Source organism: Anolis sagrei, chromosome 5 (genome assembly GCF_037176765.1).
Source record: "Anolis sagrei isolate rAnoSag1 chromosome 5, rAnoSag1.mat, whole genome shotgun sequence".
NCBI classification, from domain to species: Eukaryota; Metazoa; Chordata; class Lepidosauria; order Squamata; family Dactyloidae; genus Anolis; species Anolis sagrei.
The window spans coordinates 60,032,689-60,055,618 of record NC_090025.1 but is presented as its reverse complement, the minus strand read 5'-3'; the positions used below and the strand labels follow the sequence as shown (position 1 = coordinate 60,055,618).

Here is a 22,930-nt window from a genome sequence, read left to right as displayed (position 1 = left end):
GTGATAAGGCTGTAAATCTACAAAAATGCAAGAACTGCAAACCCTTTAGTATTTGCCAACAGCAGCTCAAAGTACTTTAATTTTCACCACTTTAAACCTTTTTATATATGTCTTCAGTGTGCACGATGTCATAAGTCCTGCCATTTCCTCAGTTAATCTCTATAGTGGTACAAGATCTTTTTCATACGATTATTGTTGCACTTGGGCTGACCACTGCAATTACTACATATTAGGGCCAATGCTAGAGTCTAGTTTAAATAGAAGGTAGGACCCCCAAAAATAACTTAAGAGCAGAAATATACTACAGAAATTATGGCCATTGTAAAAGTTCCACCAGCACTGAAGTACTACCAGACCAAAATGTTTACATTCTCACAATGGGGACCTGAGAATGACTGACCATGTTCATTAGGTTATTGCATGGGATCGGAAATAGTAATTAATAAGTCTACTGGGATGAGAGTTCTGTAATTTTGATGCAGAGTGTGCTATTTGATGAATCTCATTCAATATTATTGGTCACAAAGGAAAAGATCCACAACCTACACAGGGTGTAACAGCATCAGGCTTTGTAAAGGCCCATCCAGACAGGCCTTTAACCTGAGACCTCTCTCGTTTTTACTGGAAGTGTCTAAATGATGCTCCTGGTAAAAGCAATGTTGTAGTTCAGCATGTTGCTCAAGTTGCTACTTCTAGTAGCAGGGAAAACGGGTCTCCTTTGGAGTCAGAGGGGGAACAGCAGTGTCAGCACATTAGAGAAATCATTATGGCTCCAAGCGATACTGACACGTTCCTAGGTTTCACTGATTGGGAAATGGGGGATGGGGAAGGGAGCAGAGGTGTAAAGAGAGCTGCTCGAGAGCCTGAGTCTGAAGGGGAATTACAAAGGAAGCGTATTCGGGAAATATTTTGTGCACCAACAGAGGAGGAAGATTTCTTTGGGTTTGAAAGGAGTTCTGGGACTGGGAGTGACATGGACGATGATGAAGAGTTAAATTGGACCCGTGTGCAAAACATAAGGGATATCTGTAACCAGCCCACCTCTAGTGAGGAATTTGAGGGGTTCACTGAAGATTGGCAGCCAGGGGATCTGAATCCTGATACTCGTTGGCAGAGGTGGAGGGATGGGCATTCAGCTGCAGGCTTGGAAGCAGCTGGGAGTGATGATGAGAGGGTGGGGAGCTCATCAAGCTCCGATGATGAATTGTAAGATATAAGGGGGTTCAGTTTGAATGGCAAGTTGCAGAAGGCAAAGTGTTGTCTTGGGGACATAAGTCTTGTATCTGCCAACTTTTCACCTTGGGTCCTGGGCCTTAGCCTCGTGTGTTCCTGTTTCCTGAGTGACTTCAACGTTTCAGCCTTGCTTCGCTACGGAATTGACTACGGACTGGTTTGACTACGCTTTTGGACTTCTGGACTTTGTTTGCTAATATCTTTGTGACTTTAACAACTTTCAGTTTTGAAATAACGTTCTTTCAACTTCACAGACTGTGTTCTTGCTACATTTTGATTTTTAAGCAAATTGCTTCATCTTTAGTTTAATCTGGATTAAAAGGCAGCACTATAATCTGGATTATATTTTACTTTCTTCTATTGACTTGTTTAAGGTGCCAAATTGCTCCAGCAGACTTAAGCACTGCAGTTAAGTGCTTGTCAGGACCTTTTGTTAACAATAAAGCTGTGTTTTACCATTTGAACTGTGTCTGGCATGTTTAAAGGCTTCTGGGTTATGACAAGCAAATTAATGGAGAGTAAACTGAGGTTTTTTTTACTCCACATTAACTAAATACCTTATTAGATCTGGATCTTAGGGGAAAATCTGGGTCTAATGAAGTATTTGTTCCTGTGAGGATTGACTCTTGGAACATGCCACACATTTCCTGGGTGTCAATCTCCGCAGCCATTCCGCATCTTTGGATGAGAAAATAATGTGTGTGTGTGTGTGTGGGGGGGGGATTTTCCTCCTCACTCCTCCCATCTCCTTAGGTGTCATTTTCTAATGCCATGAGGGCATGAGAAGAGGCTCCATGGCGACCAGGGACCCTTTTCAGTAAATTTTAGGGTATAAATCAGGGGCTTTGGGGTGGCTTCATGCTATTTCAATTTCAAGCAGGATAGCATGTAACCACACTGGGAGAAAAATCCTGGGGTTGTGGGAGAGGGTGGAGACTAGAACTCATGCCGAATTGGGTTATTTTATCCCATTTTGGCACATGTTTAGCTTTGTGTGGAAGCGCTCTTAGTTAAGACCAAACCTATAGTTGAAATCTTCCAAAAATGCACTTCATTCCCATTCACAATACTAATGTGACTCTATCAATATACCCACTTGAATGCAACTAAATGCTCAGAATAATCAGTACCATTAAATGGAAAGAGTAACTGAAAATATGCCTCTGGAGGAAAAAAAATAGCTTCCACTGCCTGATAAGTGCAAGTGAACATTGAAATGTAAATGGAAAGACATAAAGGTATTTCATGAACTTCTTAATGAGTCATCTACTACATTTGTATAATGCCAACCACACAATTTCACACTTCATCATTTTACAAGAATTTCATATAAAGACTTCAGTAGCGAAACAACTTTGAAACAATGTAATGAATGTAAATTAAACATTATTTGTAGAATACTGTGAAACATGGATCAGTCTGTCAAGATCCTAAAGTCCAATAGGCACAAGAAATGTCTTTAACTCCAATAGTTTTAGTGATCAATACTACTCATTCTTTATGTATGTCTAAATAGCCATAATGTGGCAGCTTTTCAGCAGCTTAGAAGAACTAAGGTCACAAGCTGAGTTCAGACACCAAGAACTTAATAAAGTAAATTGAATTGATGAGAAAAGGTGTATTTCAAGAGTCTATCTTCAATCTCCATTACATAGCCCAGCTCTCCAATACTATTATCTTGTTCAGTGAATCAAGGGAATAAGTCATACTTGGCTTGTTCACTCTCAACACAGTGCCAAAGATGCATGTAGTGGCTCCTTCTCAATATCCCAAGCATGCTAGTGCTACCTTATCCACTTTTGATAGTTTTGGAAGGACTCTGTGCGTGAAGTGAGGTCCAAGTATTGCAGGAGGCAGTGGTGGCAACAAGGGAGACTTCCTGTGTTGTATAGACAACAGGGGAAGCTGGGTGGTGATGCTTCCTCCCAAGGGATGATGTGAAGGAAGATGTGGGCAATGTGAGGTGTGGGGTGACAGGTTCCCCCTGCACCTGCCAAATTCACTATGATCCATGATGTATCTCCCACTATTGCCCGAATAGGTGACATCCCTAGATGAGGTCCCTAGAAACTTCTCCACAGTGAAGATATCTGATTTATTACAGAAGCCAAATTCAAAAAGACATCTGAACATTTCCTTATGAATTCTCCCCATACCTTTACACTGATCACATTTATGATAAATGTCTGAATCAGTTCTAATTTCTTTAAGATTTTGAGAGACTGGGAAAGAATTCAAGGCAACTTCTACACTGGCAAGACTGCTGCTCCTCTGAAACTAATTGATTAATCTAATAAATCCCACTCTTTTCTGAAAAATTCTTACAAGCACATGCACCATGAGTCTTTATGTATCCATCAAAGCTATTTGTGGCATTAAACTAAACAGTAATATTAAATAGCACAATAGGAATGCTAAGTCCAAGGATTACATTTCCCAGAAGCTCCTCTTCCTGGTTTATATCACTGATCATCCCAAGGGAGGGGAGAGGAAGGACCAAGAGATACCTGCAGCCTGGGAAAGGTTTCCAATGACTGATAAGGACACAAGAGAGCTCATGCTGAAATATTTGTGGCAGAAAACAAAGGCAACTCTTAGGTAATTGTAAATACAGTGTTCCCTCGTTCCTTTGTGGTTCACTTATTTCACAGGTATTTTTTTTAAGAAAATAAATTTAAGTAATTTAGGGATGGGAAATTGCCCCCACGCTTGCCCACCCTCGCAGTATAAAAATGGTACCATAATATCCAGCTGTACTGATTTGGCAAGGACAATCTCTATTAATCCTGTAGAAACCCACTTTTCAAGCTGCTTTCAAAGCTGCTTTCCACACAGTGAGTGGTGGCTCGTCCATTACTCAAAGTAAGCGGTCGCACTACACTGTTTTTTTTGCCAGGGGCGCAGAGGCGCCTCTGTAAATGCCCCTCGACCGCCACTTGAGGAGCGCCCCCTCGGCTCACAACAGCCCTATCAGTCTGGGGGAAGCCTCGGCAACCCATTACGCAAAGTAAGCATTTGCAGTATAGTTGATTTTGCCCAGGGGCACTCTTGAGGTGCTCTTGGGGGAAAATAGACCTTGACATATGCAAGTTGTAGTTACTGGGATGTATAGTTCACCTACAATCAAAGAGCATTCTGAACTCCACCAATGATGGAATTGAACCAAATATGGCTCACAGAACTCCCACGACAAACAGAAAATATATATAAATGATTGGTTGGGGGGGGGGTGCGCACCAAAATACTGTTTGCTTACTGTTGAAAATTACCTCGGGCCGCCTCTGCACACAGCCTTATATCCCAGAATATCAAAGCAGAAAATCCCACAATATCTGCTTTGAACTCGGTTATCTGAGTCCACACTGAGATAATGTGAGATTTTCTGCCTTGATATTCTGGGATATAGGGCTGTGTGGAAGGGCACTAAGTGTCTGTTTCTCTCTTCTCCTCTCATTTTCCTCTACTATCTCCACTTCAACTTATTTCAATTGATGCAACCTAAGTTTAAAGTACAAAAGTAGCTTGTACTTAAGTGGAGGGGAGAGGAAAGGAAGTGGAAGAATCATGCCCTTCTCTGTATGGTCAAGCAATCCAAACTGTTGCAACTTCTCCTATATGTGAAGTATTTCTAATTAAAAGCCTTCGCCTCTGATATTGCTTGGCTGCACACATCCCTGTTTTCATATGTGACGTATCAGGAGGTATGTGGTACTGGTCTATATTATATTTGCTAATATTAGCAAATAGAAAGATTGCTGCTGGTTTTAACTCTGCAATAAAGATGACTATTGCCAAACCAAGGCAGTGACTTTAAAAACCCCACAAAAGACATGCAGGTCTCAAGCCAAAAACTAATAATATACAAATAATAATAGCTATTTGCTAAGGAAGAGAAGATGCAATATTATTAGCAAAGAACCTTGTGAGAAATTGTCAGTTATGATCTTTCATTCTACAGAGCACAGCATATCAGTCAAAAGATGTCAACGTAACTGACAGCTCATAAATTTTATGAATTTAAGATGACTTTGCTCTGCAGTAAAAAAAAAAAGGTGTACTCCAGAAGAGTTAAGAAAAGCAAGGCTCCAAATGCATCAATTCACACTAAATGAGTTTGCAAGTATTCTCTAATTAAGGGAAAATGTATAATGGTTTTTTAATTCCAGTTGACACCTACAGCAGTTTTCATTGTAGTACAGCTCTGCACACCTGTGCCATTTGCAAGAGGGAAGAGACACATACCTTAATTTATCTTACATTTTGTTATTATGAACTTGTTTGGTCTATGAACTATAATAAAGGATTGGTAGTTCCACCTATCTGTATCTGGATGGGGAATGGCATCATCACATGACATAGATGTTACACTGGCTACTGGTTTGCTACCGAGCACAAGTCAAAGTGCTGGCTTTAGCCTATAAAGCTCTAAACGGTTCCAGCCCAGCTTACCTGTCCGAATGTATCTCTCCCTATGAACCATCTAGGAGTTTAAGATCATCTGGGGAGGCCCTACTCTCAGTCCTGCCTTCTTCACAGGTGCAACTGGTGGGAACAAGTGACAGGGCCTTCTCAATGGTTGCCTCTTGGCTGTGGAACTCCCTCCATAGGAATAATAGATCAGCCCCTTTCCTCCTGACCTTCCACAGAAAAGTGAAAACATGGCTTTTTGAATAAGCCGTTGGGAACCTAGTGCAATAGATAAACACAGAACTATGTGAAATCAAATACTAGAATGGCTTTGGATGTTTTTGGATGACAAGACTAATAGCTAAGAGAGTGAGTGTATATGTTTTTAAAGGTTTTAATGTATGTATTTTATAATTCTGTTTTAAAATTTCATTGTAATTTTACATTGTTTTAATGGCATTGAATAGCTGCCTATGTTGTAAAGCCGCCTTGAGTCACTTTCGGGTTCAGGAAAGGTGGAGTAGAAATATCGTAAATAAATAAATGAATAAATAAATAGATGTCCTTTCATATGTTAAATAGCAACTACAGTTTCCTTGGACAGCAGGCTGATTTATTTCATTATGTGTTACTACCTTGCCTTTGTTCCAATGAGCTCTTTGAAGTGTCTCCCATCATTTGACATCTTAATGACAATCTTGGGATATATGCTGTACTGAATACTGGTAAATTATCAAAGGTCCAGAGAGTTACACAGTTGAGTGCAAATTTCAATCTGAGTTTCATCAGTCTTATCATAACATGCCAACCTGCAACCTGTTGTTACACTTCGAATAGAATCAACTGCTTAATGGTGAGTCAACATGTATGCAGACCTCACTGATTCAAGAAGTCAACTTTATTCAGAACTAACAATAAGATTCAGCCTTCAACATCATATTGGTTTCATTTGTGGTGTTTTCCCACATTTCACCAAACAATTGACTTACAAAATCCAACCAACCATGGAACCTGGTTGCTGCTGAGTTGGACTGGGATCCAAAGATAAAAAGTTCAGAGTAAAGTTTCATATAACTTGGATTCAGATTACAGAAGCAGTTGACATGTTTCCAAGAAAATCACAAATAGGGCTAGTAGGGCAATTGGTTAAACAGCTGCAATAAATCACTGCCGACCAAAAGGTGGCAAGTTCGAAACCCGAGTCGGGGTTGAGCGACCAACTGTTAATAGCTGTTAAAAAAATAGCTGTTAAGAATGCCCAGCTCACTGTCAACTTAGCAGTTCGAAAACAGCTGGGAGCTGTAAGTAGAAAAATTAGGGACCACTTAAAGCGGGGAGGCTAATTTATGACACCATAAAAATGCCGGAGAGCAAGGAGGAAATACTACGATCAAAAAGGCTCGGTGTCATAGTGGATGAAGCGACAGCTCCCCTTGTGGCTGAATCGAGCAACCTCCTGGGTCTGGTGGAAAAATTGTTGAATGACCTCTATCTGTCCGTATGTCTTGTATGTCAAAAACGGCATTGAATGTTTGCCGTGTATATGTGTATTGTGATTTGCCCTGAGTCCCCTTCGGGGTAAGAAAGGCAGAATACAAATGCTGTAAATAAATAAATAAATAAATAGACCCCGAAGGCAATTGTTTTGTCCCACTGTTACTATTCAGCACCAGCTATTTAGAAAAATATTCCCTCTTCTGATCCTGGAAGAAGTAGGAAGACATTATAAGCAGTAACCAATGCCAGACTCAGGGCACACCTTCATCAGAAAATCCCAGATTTTGTTCCTGGCCTTTTAAATTTTATTTTGGAGATCCACACATTTTCATTCATCTCCCAGTATGACCAGAGACTTTTTATACTAGTTCCCCAGGGTGGTTTACTTTAACTTTTCAGTTACTCCGCAAGTAATTAAAGCCATTTTGATTTTTGTTTCATTCTCACATGAGAAAATTGTGAAATTTTTCTCCCTATTGGGCAAGACAGTAAGACTTTATGGTGTTGCTCAATGTTTTGCTCTTTTGATCTGGGAAATCTCACAAAGGTTTGTGTGTGTATGTATGCACAAAAAATGAAGAAATAATACATGATTATACGCTTCTGCTGAAAAAAACTTTCTCCACAAAATGTACAAATTTGTGCAACAATTATTTGCTGATAATACTGTCAACAACAATGATAATTTTTTTCTCATACATATAGATGAACAATCCACTATGTGGTTGTTGTTGACTATTTTATTTTCTGAGACATTAATGTGTGTTGAGACATCTATTCCTATCAAGTGCAAGGATAATTGCATTTTTTAAATCTTGACATCTTAGTGAATATTTCATTATCCTGGAATCTAAATAAATGGCTGTCACCACATTTTATGGTCGCTAATCCCATAGTTTTAAGTATGTGATGCATCCTAGATAGTGTGTTTTGAGTTTCCCCACAATCTATTTCCAGGATAACCACAGGTTTAGTATTGACAGAATGACAGAAAAATCTCTTTCTATACACTGTCTATAATTTTATAGCAAGCTATCATATCCTTCATTCCTTCAGCAATCAGTTTTCTGAACTAAAACAATGGGCACCAACTTGCAGTGTGCAGTGCACTGTTGTGATTTCTCTCTTTCCTCATGTCAACTATGGTTTAAGTAAATGAGGCCTCATAGAATGTACCAAGATATTAAAATGATGTTAACATTTTCTGCCAACTTTCTTTGTATTTCCGTCTAAGGTTATCTGCAATATTTACAGTAGATGCTTGTTTGGGGAGTGGAGAAAATAATCCCAGCAAGGAGATGTTTTGTGAGCTATTTATCTTATTATTTTAAACATTTGGGGAAGTTTTGGACTAATGGGCACCAATTTTTAATTTGAAATAATTAATGCTGTGTGTGTATTTGTATCTATACAGCCCACTTTTCCAATATCTTTCACTAGGGATTGTCCTTCGAAATTACAACTGTCCTCACCCCCATTTCAACTTTGCCACTTTGAGTTCTATCTTTGGGAGGAAAGTGGGATAAAAGTAAATAAGAATAATAATACTTTGCCAGTAGAAATAGGTGGCCCCTAGAAAGAGTTTTTTCACTGCTATTTCTTCTATTTCAGATAGAAATGGCAAAGACACTGCATATTATTTGCTAAGTGCAAAATTCAACATGATAATAAATTTTACTTTCATAATTACAGGCATTGGTTAGTGATATCATATCTTTTTATATCTAATCAAATTCAGTATTAAGTCCACATTTGTTTTCCTTTAACTCTTTAATTAGAACAACAATCCCTATGTGAACCCCTGGCCAATTTAATATATTTCAGCTTTACAGGTAAAAGTTTGGGGAAGCTACTATGCGTGACTTCAACAGATGAGGTTAGCATGAAATTCATAACTTTTCCTTTGCTGTAGTGGTTGTTATTGCTTCCAGTACAATAAACATATGATTAATATTTCCCCCATAAGGGAGATAATTCTACCTCAAGCAAGAAATGAGAAATTTTTAGGACTATTGAGCACCTCAAGTTTCCAAAGCGAATGAGGGAGGTCATTTAATATGGGCATTGCCAACGTAATACACCTGAAAAGATTTCCATTGGACCTACACATTCTTCACATATAATCAATAGATAAGCAGACTACTGTTTAAATGTGTGATTTAAAAATAGTGTTTAGCCAAGCAGTTAAAGGATTCTGCACTCACAATGTCTACATATTTAGAAAGCTGAAAATCATCTTGTCTCAGGCTTCTCCTAGAAATGTGTTTGCAGCAAACTAGTATGCTAACTGCACACATTTTTGTAAATTTCTGGCCACAATAACATGCCTTCACTATGGCATGTTTGGATATTTGCACAATACAGAAGACTGTCTTTGAAAAGTGTTCAGAGACTTCAACTAGCTTAAAGAGCTACATACAAACTAGTTGCTGGGACTGGTTAAACGGCACATATAACTCTATCCTTACAATACAGTCCATGGGCGAGATGATAGCTGTTGTCAAAATGGAATGTTCAGTTTCACTAAAACAGATTAGCATACAGGTAAATCCATAATTTTTATTTTCTGCCAACAGGGCTACTTGAAGTACCATTCCCTCAGACTGCCTTGCTCTGCAATCTCTGGAAGATGTCTCCCCCTGCCACCTCGCCCTGACACCCTCATATATATGTCTACTGGGGCAACAGTCTCTTGGGTGACTGCTCCTAGACTCAATTCTCTATCTAATCAGGTCAGACTATCCTAGTTCTTGCAGTTTTTCCATTAGCAAAAGTATTTTTTTACTCTGATAGGTTTTATGGAACTGGGTAGTTTTAAATAAAGAACTCCTCATGTATGGTATGATTTAATAATTTTGTATCCTTTTATTTTTCTAGAGAATATCTGGAATATTATAGGTTACATAATTGTGTTTTAAAAACACCTTTGATACATGTTTATCTATATTGTATTTGTCCTGAGCCTTGAGTCCTGATTCCAGAGAGCACTGTGAACCCAACCAACAATGGATCTGGACCAAACTTGGCACACAGACCCAACTTAATTATGCGAGCCCTTGTAGCTCGAGGATGATTGTATTCAGATTTGGTGTCTTGGCAGTGGGTCTGTATTTTTCTTGGAAGACGCTGTACATGAGTTTTTTAATGTGTGGAGGTCAGTGCACTGCTGATCAACACACAGTCTTCACAGATTGAGGTCTCATCCAGTGACATGGTTAACATGACGATGATAGCTTCTCAATCTGTTGCAGCCTTCTTCCGCCTTCACAGCTGTTGTAACATGTACCATGTTATCCTCCACCTTCTCTGCCGTTGAGGTCTTTGGGATTTTGGGTTGTGCTTGGTCTGGAACCTCTCCTGTGTCCCCTCCTGGTAATGTATAACTCCAGTGGTTGTGCCCGCAGATTCATTGGAACACACAAGCCCCTTCACCATGACAAGGTGACAATTCAACATTGCCAGCTCTGAATACTGGTGTGGTTGGAACAATAACAGATGATGATGAGAATTGTAGTTTACCCACCTTCTTATGCATTTTCTAATTGATCCATTCTTAAAATCCAAAACTCAGCAATGAATACTTTTTATGTATTGTCGAAGGCTTTCATGGCTGGAATCACTCAGTTCTTGTGGGTTTTTTCGGGCAATATGGCCATGTTCTAGAGGCATTTCTCCTGACGTTTCGCCTGCATCTATGGCAAGCATCCTCAGAGGTGAGGTCTGCTGGAAACTGGGAAAAAGGGGGTTTATATATCTGTGGAATGACCAGGGTGAGACAAAGGGCTTTTGTAAGTTGGGCTAGGTGTGAATCTTTCAACTGACCACCTTGATTAGCATACAATGGGCTGACTGTGCCTGGAGCAAACTCTTCTTGAAAGGTGATTAGATGTCCCTGCCTGTTTTTCTCTCTGCTGTTTTTGCTGTTGCAATTTTAGAATTTTTTAATACTGGTAGCCAGATTTTGTTCATTTTCATGGTTTCTTCCTTTCTGTTGAAATTGTCCACATGTCTGTGGATTTCAATGGCTTCTCTGTGTAGTCTGACATGGTGGTTGTGAGAGTGGTCCAGCATTTTTGTGTTCTCAAATAAAATGCTGTGTCCAGGTTGGTTCATCAGGTGCTCTGCTATGGCTGATTTCTCTGGTTGGAGTAGTCTGCAGTGCCTTTCATGTTCCTGGATTCTTGTTTGGGTGCTGCGTTTGGTGGTCCCTATGTAGACTTGTCCACAGCTGTGTCCCACCCCCTGCCTGAGGAATTCTGATGAACTGATTTTACAGAAGTAACATTTTCACAGTCCAAATCACCCAAGTTCATTTTCCTCCTGTATGTTTCCAAGTAGATATTTATTTCTTGCAAATACTTGTCGTGAAGCTTCAAAGTTGTATGTGTTTTGCAGTGCTGCTGCTGCGAGATTTGTATTTGAATGAGAAAATACGGTAGCTGGTAGAGAGAAGATTAAGCACTATCAACACTTCTCTGTTCATTTTTAACTGCTCATAAATTCACTGACCCTATTTCATTTTCTATTTTTCTTGTTAAGATTCTGGGGATGACTTTTTTAAAATGTTAAGGTGGATGAATACATAATCTACTCTAGATTGTATTAGCTTTCCTCCCATCTCTATCATAAATGCATATTTAGGTCAATGTTTCTGATTCTGCTTCTGCTGCCACGACTGTATGGTTTGCTCTCTCTAAACTTTCTATGAAACAAATTCTTAAGCTGTAAAAGACATTGACCCATAAGCAAGAAAAATGTATAAGTATAATCATAAAAATAAATACAAAGAGAAAAGAATTGTTGTTTATAGTCTAGAAATAAACATGCTTTATAAAGAAATGCAGCAGAGCAATTATACATCAGGCATATCATTTCTGCCACATGTAGATTTAGGATCAAGTCCAGTGAATATGTTGCAAATAAAGACAATGGGATTTATATGGGCTAACTTACTTATTAGGTTGATTTCAACTGAATTTACATCCAACATTGTGCTACAATTTTAAATTAAGAACTGTTTAAAATTCCATATGAATGTTACAGTCCAATTAACTTTGACTATGGCTACTTAATACAACCTGTTAGTTTTGAACAGAGCTTTGAAAATTATTTTCAACAACTATAATTACGGTATGTTTAACTATTTCAATTGTTTTAAGAAGTAATGTTGTTACTATTGTTAACATAAAAACCTTTTTGTATTGTTTTAAAATATATAGAATTGTGTTTATTTGCTTTAAAATGTTAAAGACATCACTTGCTACTGTTAGAAAATATACCTGAATAGTAAGGCTAGATAACTATATCATAATTTTCTACTTATATCATAAAGAAGTGAAGTGAGCCTTCATTGTGTTCATTATGTGAAAGCCACAATGTAATGGAGGGCCCATCTACAAGGGCCACAAAAATCAGAGCTTGGTCCAAAGCATTATGGCATTGAACTAGCCCCAGATTCTGGCAAGGTGTTTACACTGCTCTGCTCCAAAACCACAGCAGTGGTAGAAGCAGAGCCATCACTTTCCAGTTGTAAAGTTGTAGTAGTTATATTACTGTTAAATGTTTTAAATGTTCTTTGAAAAATATATTCATTATTAAATTGAAGGTACATGATTACATCATGAATAAATACATAGTGTGGAACAGTGATAAATATTCTATGAGAATTAAAATTAAAAGCACAGTTAATATTTGCATACTTATTTAAAAATGTAAGGCATGATGATTCTCACACCAACATCTACTGAAATAATATATTTTATGACTTCTTTTGATTATTTAAATCCATTGCTCAAGACAATATAATCATGCAAGAAACCAGGTACATAAAAAACAACAACACAGGTTCAATGCAAGGATATAAAGAATATGTGCTGTTTTTGATATTAATTTCATAACTAAGCCCTGGAAATGTAATTTTGCTGGCAAACCAGGTAAATAAAGAGACCAGGCAACATTAATGGACTGAACTAAGGGCAACGTTTATTGATTAGTTACCTATTTATGCTGTTTTTTGAGGATAGTCAAACTATTTGGGGGAGCAATCAGATAGGGAAGTGGTTGAGGCAGTCTGTCATCTCTGGCTCAAGCCTGCAGTCTCCTCTTGGCATTACACCAAAATCCGTAAGAGAAATCCCTGATTTACATGGTTGCTCAAATGTGAGTTCTTATCCTGGAAGGCTAATCAAGGGGGTGTAAGCCCCCAAAGTAGCTATTAACTACTAACTAGAGCCAAGACCCCAGAGACTAGCTCCAAGGACAGGATATTAATCCCCCACCTCCCAGATCACTTGACCCTCAAAGGGGGTTCAAAATTCCCACCCACCACCAAATAGTGCCAATAGGTGAACACCAAATCATAGTTCTCCCAATACTTCCCATGAAAACCTATTTATTTGACACTACCTGAAGCTAATTTCCCAACTCTTAGTGACAGTGTAGGTTAAATAAAAAAAAAACACTAAAAAGAGGAGGGAGATTCCTACCTGGCCCCTAATGTGACCACATAATGATACACTGCGAAAGGAAGAAGGTGGGTGGGCCAATGAAATTCAAAGAGTGAGGTGGGGGTGCGTGGCTGCCTTTCATGACCTACTCATGTCCCATCTCATCATCCTATAGAAACATAGAAATGCTTAATTGGTCTCTCCTGAATGCCAGCAAATCCATCTACCCTACCTCCACTACTTTAGGGTGTTGTAAATGTGCTTCTTTTCCTTCCTTCAATGAATGACAACAGTATTTTTCCCAAATGTGTCTTAGCAATAAAGTAGATACAATCAGAGGCAATCATAAACTACTGGTACCAGTTCTTCCATTACCTAAAAGATACAAAACAGAAGGAATTGCAGCTAGGCTCTCAATCATTGTGATGAACAAGGAAAGAATAATAAACTGTAGGATAACAGGCAAAGAAAAGAAGTAGTTATCTTTCAACAGGGGTTTTGCAACACGGTGTTAGAGCCAATACTGTGCCTGTGCATGCTTCCCTCTATGCATATAATTCGATACCCATCCTTTAAAATATATATTTGAAATAATGGGAGTGTGTGATTGGTGATAAGATCCTGAGGCACAATATCATCCCCACCCAAATAGTCCTAGCCTTCATGTCGGCCAACAGACCTTCAAAGGAAATACAGATGGCAGAAGTCTGGAAGCTGCCATTTAGTTTGAAGCACTCTTGCCTATTTAAACACAAAATGGGAACAAGGGACTCAAGTTGCCATGTCCTGCAATCAAAGGGAAGCCAATGGACCAGGAAAAGAAACTCAGTAGATGAAGGTGGTAAAGCCATAGATAAGGAGGCTGCGAGTGGGCATTTTCTTGACTTTTGTAGGCTTTTGTTTAATAAATTCATGCTATAAGGTTTGTTCGTTTGTTTTGGGGATTGGACACCATATTCACTCTGCATTCTGGGGGCATTCAATCTTTTGGTTCTCCTGGTGCACATTGGAAAAAGAACTGTGAGCAAAAAAAAAAAAAAAAGTCAGTGCTTAATTTTTGTGATATCTGCCACTACAGACAAGCAGAAAATCCACTCACATAATAATCCTAATTATTCACTGCCCTATTCAGAGGGACTTTTAAAATTGTTGAGCAGGTTTTATAGTTGAACTTTTTGTTCACTTTTATTGTAATTATAATGCAAATTACAGATAATACTCCAGTATTTGTAGATGTAACATACTTATTCTATTCTATTCCATTGTTATCTATAAAGTTTGAGCTTAAGAACCACAAAGTTGAATTGCACACACACAATCTCATAATGTTTTAAGTAAATTTACAATTTTGTGTTGGGCCACATTAATAGGTATTCTGAGCCACATGCAGCCCACGTACCACAGGTTAGACAAACCCAATGTATTCAATTCTAGAATAGGTTATTTTATAAGTCTGGCTCAAGTTTCTGCATCCCATTGTTATAGGCAAGTTAGATTTCAGTTGGCAACAACTTGCCTGAGCCTATACCATTAAAATGTAAATAAGGGCAAATAAGCTGGGAAAACCGATAAATGGTAGAATATAGAGCCTACTTTCATGACAGTGTCTGATTATTTTTGGTCTTGTTATGTAAGGCCCAAGCACGCTCTCGTCTCATCTTTTTGTATATAGTTCAACTCCCCTGACAAATTGTGAGGTATAGCATAATTCAGCACTTGAACCATGTGATATTTTTCCTCCTCCATTTAGTGAACCTATAACCAAACCCAATAACTATAAAAGCCACTAATGTTATAGATACATCACAAAAGTTACCTTTTGTTAATTATAAATATAAAGTAATATAGGTTACTGCATATGGGAATTAACTAGAAATGAATAGTTGCTTGGGAAAAGTAACTAGTTATAATTATCTAATCCTGCATTCTGAATGATGTTATTCTGACACCAGAGCACCATAATCCTCAAAGATTCTTCCCCTGTATTCTGGAAAATTGCCCTTTTATGATAAGATCTTTTGAAAACAATTTAAATACTAGAGGCTGCAAAAGTCACGTAAAATAGCTTCTATAGATTTATTTAAATCTAGCTATGTTTGCAGATCTCAGAGACAGATTCTGGTATCCCACATTTTCCCACAGTGTAAAATATTATTATTAAAAGAAGGAGAATTGGCTTGTCTCTAAAATATAAGCTTAAATAGAAATTTAATAATTACCAATAGCAACTACAGCGTAAACCATCAGTGATGCACTGATGTGCATTTTCAAAATGACAACCTTCCATGGCCCTTTGTTGAAATGTCTGTAGGAGCACAGCCTGAGCTTTTTCAATTATGAGAAATTGAAGGGAATGTTGGCACCATTTCAGTCAGTTCATAGAAAAGCCAATTCATAAAAGCTGCAATTTGTTTGACCCCACAGTTATAGCAATAATATTTTATGCACATTACGGGAGAGCAGTGGCAGAACCCTGGCATGCTACCAGGTTTTATGCCTTCCAGACTTATCCATAGACCTGTAAACTGCCTTCCCTGATGATAATATCATTAGAAAAGGGAAATGCTGTGAAGGTTTCCCACAAAACATTTAGGAAGCCAGAAAAAGACAATAATAATAATAATAATAATAATAATAATAATAATAATAATGCAGAAACTGAAAGATGATAAAAGCAGATACAGACGCATAGAGCACCAGTCTTTGCTTTTGAAAAGAAAGAATCCTTACAAAAGAGCATGCCACACAAAGTCATAAAAAGTACAAGTTTCAATTTTCTATTCAGTTTTTGTCAGCACATCCATTCCTTGTGGATTTTTTTTTAAAAAAGTGACCTTTTCACTTTCTTCATCAAGGGGACTACAATACCTACCTGACATCAAACTAGTGACAAGCACGCAACAGAAAAATACCAGCCTAAAACATTTTCAAGCAAAGATTTACATAGTAATTGTCTCTGTGTGTCAAAGTATTCAATTTACAGCAGCCAGCTTCAGTCGCACTGCATTTCTATTCCAATCTAGCCTTGTCAGCTGAACTCGATAAAACAGTGATAACTGGTAATTTCCATGACCATTTGACAGGTCTGTAAAATTAGCTGGAAGGTGGGGAGAGAGGAGAGAGGAAAATAATTTCCAACCACGAGAGAATGGCTTAAAGCTTTTGAGCTATCAGCAGATGCAAACATTACTGAATACATTTGTACCAAAAAGGAAGTTAAAAATACTGATAGATATCCTGACTAACCTATTAAGCCAGAAGATTTGGAGCAATGCTGCTTCCTGGGTCAGTTTTAAATTATGACCCAAAACAACAAATCAAATGTTTTACATATGATATTTTAACAATTTGTAGATAACATTTATGGATCAAATAGCTATATATATACATATTTTAAACATCTCCAAAAATGTACGAAGAGGAAGGGAGAGTTTATAGACTGCTTTGAGTTTCCCTAGGGGTGAGGAAAGCGGTATATAAATATTGTAAAATAGATAGATAGATAGATAGATAGATAGATAGATAGATAGAGAACCTACCTCCAGAAAAAGAGGGCAGAGCTACTATAATATTACTATGTTGTTGTCCTGTGCATTCAAGCTGCTTCTACCTTATGGCAACTCTAAGTTGTTATTCTCAGGGTTTTCTTGGTAAGATTTGTTCAGAAAGCGTTTGCTTTTCTCTAAGGCTGAGAGAATATGATTTGTCCAAGGTCATGCGGTGAGTTTCCATGGCTGAGTCCTAATCCAACAAAGCACTATGCTATACTGGCTCTCATAATATTATTTATAACAGGTATATTAAACCTATTAAAAAAACTCACACATTATGGTCCAGGAAATGAGTATATTAAGAAGTAAACTGCAGATTGAACATCTGGTAGGCAAAAAGAGAGAGTGGGAGATATACTACTGAGATTTGGAAAGATAAGAAAGAGAGAAAATGTAATGGTTGAGGGAGGGAACCAAAGAGGATTTCTATATAAGGCTAAATTGGATTCAGGTATAAAACAGCACTATGGATGTTCAATATGGAGATGTTGAGGATTTTCATAAGAAATACATGTCTGATTAATGCCATGTATTCTATTTTTCCCAGATATATGTGTGCACACAGAGCATTAACTGTTATTGTTAATGATTACTTAAATCTATCTAACATATATCCAACTTCATCAAAACTATCACAGCACACAAAAGAGGACTTCTACACTGGCACTATAATGCAGCTTGAATCTGGCTCGAGGTTGATATATTGACAAAATGAACACCTCCAATGCACACTGCAGCACGCATTAAGACAGAAACAACATATTTAAAAACTCACTAGAAATTCCTGTAAAATCCACAAAATCTGCTGCAGCCAGTCGGTTTATAGTCTATGCAGGACTGGAATCCAAGATCAAAAACTACAAGTGCTCATTAGGACAGGGCTAGTGCTGATGTATTTTGCAAACCTGGGTAGAAGGTGAACAAACACCCCATCCCCCGAGGAAACCATTTAGTTCCATGGGGGAATGCTTGCTTTTTGCCCCCTTTTCTCCATTTCCTGTGCCCTGCCTTGGTGTAGTGCTGATCCCGAATGATCTTGGCAATGCAAATCAGCAAATTCTGGCTGACTAGAAAACAATATTTCTGGATCCACATTAAACTGCAATCAGCAGGTATTTGAAGCCTCTGCCCCTGCCTGGAACCATTTCCTGGGACAGTAGTGTATTCTGTGGCTGTGTAGAACCACTCAGAGAGCAAGAGAGAGAGAGAAAGGAAAAGGAATGTATAGGAATGGTGTTTATTCGCATACATTAAAGTAAATTATTGTGAAAATACAATATGTGTATCTTGCTGTGGTTGCCCTGCCTAATACCAAGTTACAATGGATGTATGAATCTAAAAAACAGATTACATTTTTAAAAGACTGACAGATGCTGTGTTGTGGAAGCCAGATGAGTGGGCAGCACAATGGCAATGCTATGATAGGAATGTTGATGGCAGTTTCTGAAGCTCATGGCATGATAACACAACCTGCTGGCATAAAAGATGCTGTCAACTATTCTCTAATGTGTTCTGTGGTTTTGGTTTTGTACAAATGTCTTCTGGTGTCCTGTGCTGCCCTTCAGCTCTAATCACATGAAAAAGATTTGGCATATATCTAAGGCTGCTTTCCAACTATCTACTTAAAGTAGAGAGTAATTATGGTGAAATACAAGAAGAATGATGACACCACAAAATATAACAATAGGAAAGTAATGTTATACCTATATCAGGATGACAAAGTTCATTGTACAAGGTACTTCAGGCCAATTCTACATTTAGGTGAAGTGGCTGCTTCAGACAAAATATTACTAGGGGGGAGTGGCACCGCTCTCCCAGGGGGTGTTTCCCGATTCCCCAAAGCCAACCTGGCGTCCTCCTATATCAATACCTTCCAACATTTTGCATATTGAAATTGGAACTGCTTGATCAAGCAACGTCCTCACATGAAAATACAAAATGTATTAATGTAGAAAAAAACATATAAGCTTGGAGAGGCTGCAGTAATTTGCTTTTGACCGAGGATACTAGGAAAGCAGGATGTTCTCCCTCCTTTCCTCTTGTTGAGTTGAGTGCAAATTACTTTTGAACTTTGAACTTAGTTTGCAGGTATTGAAGTAAACTGAGAACAAAAGGAGAAAGTTGGAGAACAGAGAAATTGGCCTCTTTTAAATAGTATCTGAAAGTGTGGAAAAGGATTGATCGAGGCTATCCCTGCAAAATTGGGATTATTGGAAGGTGTGGGCATATTGAGGTTCAACAGTGGGCACCAAAATTGAAGTAATAAACATTTTTCAGTTCACTTTGATCCTGCACATGATCCTGCACAAAGAAAAGAAGCATGAGGTCTTTTATTATAAAAATGTGTTTTTACCTAAGGTCTGTTAATGAAACCACTGTATGAAAATTGAATATTTGGAGGAAGGGAATACAATTGCAGTACTAGGTGTCTTTAGGACACTCCCCTCTCCCCCAACATCAAGATTGGCTTTTCTATCAAGATACGACACAAATGTATGCTGTACAAATGGACTACAAGCTATGTAAAACTTGGAATCTTCATTATGTACTTCACTTGGATGAAAAAATGTACATTTGAAGAATTTGTGAATGCAAATGATCCCATTAAAGCATGGTGTTCAAGGATGATGTCTGCCATCAGAACCACCCATATGTAGCCCACTTATCTTTAGCACAGCCATTTTGTTGCACAAAATAAAGCTATAATGCTTGCAGAATATGTCTGTGAACTACTATATTCCAATGTATTTAGGACCATCATGGGTACTATATATGCTCTTGGCAAGTCATGGCAAAACTGTGTTGGTGCCAAATAGTTTCAATGCTGGAAAGCTGTTTACAAAGAAATTGCTGAACCACTATCGTGCTGATGTTCTCAATAAGGCACTGTTGACAATGCCCTGCTTCTAGGGATATCCCGAGAAATGTCATGGCCCATCTGGCTAGCAGTGGGTGAAAAACAAATTAGTACCAGATATATTGACAAACACAACAGGGAAAAGTGGCAGTTCAGCCTCATTTTATCCCTAATGATTTTCTGCATTGTTTCCACTGGCAGTGTTTTCAACACCAGTAAAAAAAACCAGGATAGCCTTTTGGAACACAAGCTGTTGTGTAGTGCATATTTATCATACCAACAATGCAACTGAATGTAACTTTAATGCTCTGTAATTATGTATTAAAATCCCATCTAACTGGAAACATTCTTAGCCATTGGGAATTGCTGCAGATAATTTCAGGTGACCTGAGGATAATTTCGCCAGCCAAAAGGCATAAACAAAATATTTTAAACAAATAGATTAGATAAAGGAGTGTTGGTTCTTTGCATTAATCATATGCAAATGAACCCTGGGTTATAGAGATTAATACAGGGCTTTCCAAGGGCATGCTTTGCCTTTCTTGAAATAATTTTTAATATGTTTCTTTAAAAATGAGATGAACATCATTTAACCTACCCTGCCATAAAAAGTAGATAAGAAATATATGCTGCACTGAGTTATCAACATAGAGAATAAGACAGAGAAATTATTTCCTGCAATTCATCCATTGAAATACATGGGAGCAACATGATCATGATCTTGAACAGTTGCTACTAATTTCTGTGAGGTTGGAGAAATTCCAAAAGCCAACAAGGACCTGGGCAGGAGAATTTAATACCAATATCCAACTCAAGAAAATGCCTCACTTGTTTCATTGCTCTCAACCCCCTAAAAACATATTCATTGGCATTTGGGAACATACAATATTAATTGGTCTCACACACTTACAGAACCTCACATTTCCATTTAACCAGCAAGGTTGCTGAAAGGTCTACCACACCTAATGCAGACAAAAAGGTCCAGAATAGGCCGGGACTTCTGAGGGGGCCATCCGCACAGCCCTCTCATGTTTTCCAGGCTGAATCAGTATGGAAAATGCAAGAGGGCTCTAACCCCCTCCCCAACACCCCTTAAAAACAGTGAAAAAAGTAAAAGAACTTACCCAGATATTTGTCCAACAGAATCAGCATTCTGTTGTGAGTACCTAATTTCATACATATATAGTAGAGTCTCGTTTATCCAACATAAACGGGCTGGCAGAATGTTGGATAAGCGAAAATGTTGGATAAGAAGGAGGGATTAAGGAAAAGCCTATTAAACATCAAATTACTGGACTTTTTGTGGAAACATTTTCCTATGCAATATATGTGGGCTCTGTTAGTTTTGGCACTACTTTTGCTTAACACCTACCTTTTCTATAAAAACTCTTTTTCAGATCACAAAATATATTGTGCCAACTGATCTTTTTTTTTTTTTTGGTGGAGGATCTGGAGGGTGGGAAACTTATATCTCTCTACCACCAAAGTAGATGGAAGTGGAAAGACATATATCTAATTGTTCTAGGTCTTATACTGCATTTATCAATTTAGTTGCTATACACATCCTGCAGTTGCTATACACATCCTGCAGTCATGCAAAAAGACTTGAAAAGGGTACCTGGTCTTGTGTCCTTGCCTCCTGCTACTGAGATCTGTCACAGAAACATCACATCCTCTAAGACAGGAAACAATTTCTATAGCGGCACTCACAAGTTCCTTTTGTTTCTCACTCCAAATCAATGGAAGATAAAGTAGGCATTACATCCGTTTTAACGTTTCATCTATTTTTATTACCTTCTGCTAAATCACAATACATTTCAACAAGAAAGTATGTAGTGAAAAAAATGAAGCAAATGTAAAATACCTACTTAGGATGGCGGATATCTGGCAGTGATCGCTCCAAGGCTATATTGTTGCTCACAAAAATATTGAACCCATTTTCCCGATAAGCAGAATCATCGTTGTCTTCTTCTGTGAGCGGATATGGCTTTCCTTGTTCACCTTTCCCTGGAATTGTATGAAAAGGATATTATTCCTGGATGTTATAAGTCCAGAAATAGTAAACAATTTGTTCTGCAGATCAGAATGTTGTGGTGCTATGTTGAATAATTATGCTACAATTCATGTCTGGAGTATGAAATAATGTCAATTGTTGTTGATGATGACATGTGGAATTGGGGAAACTGGGACCTGTGAGTCAGGAGTGCTAATTTAATCAAAACAGTTGGTTCTCTCATCCCTCATGTTTTGATCTTCTCAGCTATGTCTTTTGGTTTTGTGTAGATTGACAGAGATGTAATGTAGCAAACTGATAGTACCAGCTGGAGTCAGGAGCTAGTACATCAAGACCACAGACATGTTTTTGAACTCTGTGGTTTTTCTTCAGACACCTTTTCGCTTAAACAAACTTCTGTGATCTTTCACTCCCTTGGCTAAAGTGCACTCTGAAGATCAGACCCCACATTTAGGATAAGATCATCATCAAAATCAACATCATCATCACCTCTATCCCATCTCTTCCCCAGATAAGGACTCAAAGCAGGTTGCAACAAATTTAAAATGCACAAAACTTAAAACATAAAACAAATTAAACAAATAAAAATATAACTAGATTAAAGTAGACATCATATAAAAACACAGGAAGTGGACATTGCACTATACAGTAGAGATTTAAGGTGATCTTATTTCTAGCTATAATAAGCCAGTGAGCAAAAGAGAGAGAAAAACCCAGAGCAAACCTCTTCATTTGGTTTGGAAACTAGTTTTATTGTTCTCCTAACAAGGAGATGGACCATTCTGAATAGTCAATGGAAGAACTTGTGCTATGCATGAAGACACTGCACATGATCCTAAACTCAGTGTTTCTTAATTCCTAAATGTATATGTTCCTAATCTGACATTTGTACATCTTTTGGTGCTAGTCATTGACACATAACACA

At 38.1% G+C, this 22,930-nt stretch overlaps 1 protein-coding gene across 3 annotated transcripts in view; it reads right to left on the bottom strand.

Moving 5' to 3' along the window:
* The window catches only part of GALNTL6 (polypeptide N-acetylgalactosaminyltransferase like 6), a 616,387-nt gene that overhangs the window by 332,606 nt on the left and 260,851 nt on the right, over positions 1-22,930 (bottom strand). For all 3 annotated transcript variants that reach the window (XM_060778709.2, XM_060778710.2, XM_067468722.1), the window contains one exon: positions 21,860-21,998. In XM_060778709.2, the coding sequence (XP_060634692.1) occupies positions 21,860-21,998 (139 nt within the window). The remainder of the gene's footprint in view (positions 1-21,859; positions 21,999-22,930) is intronic.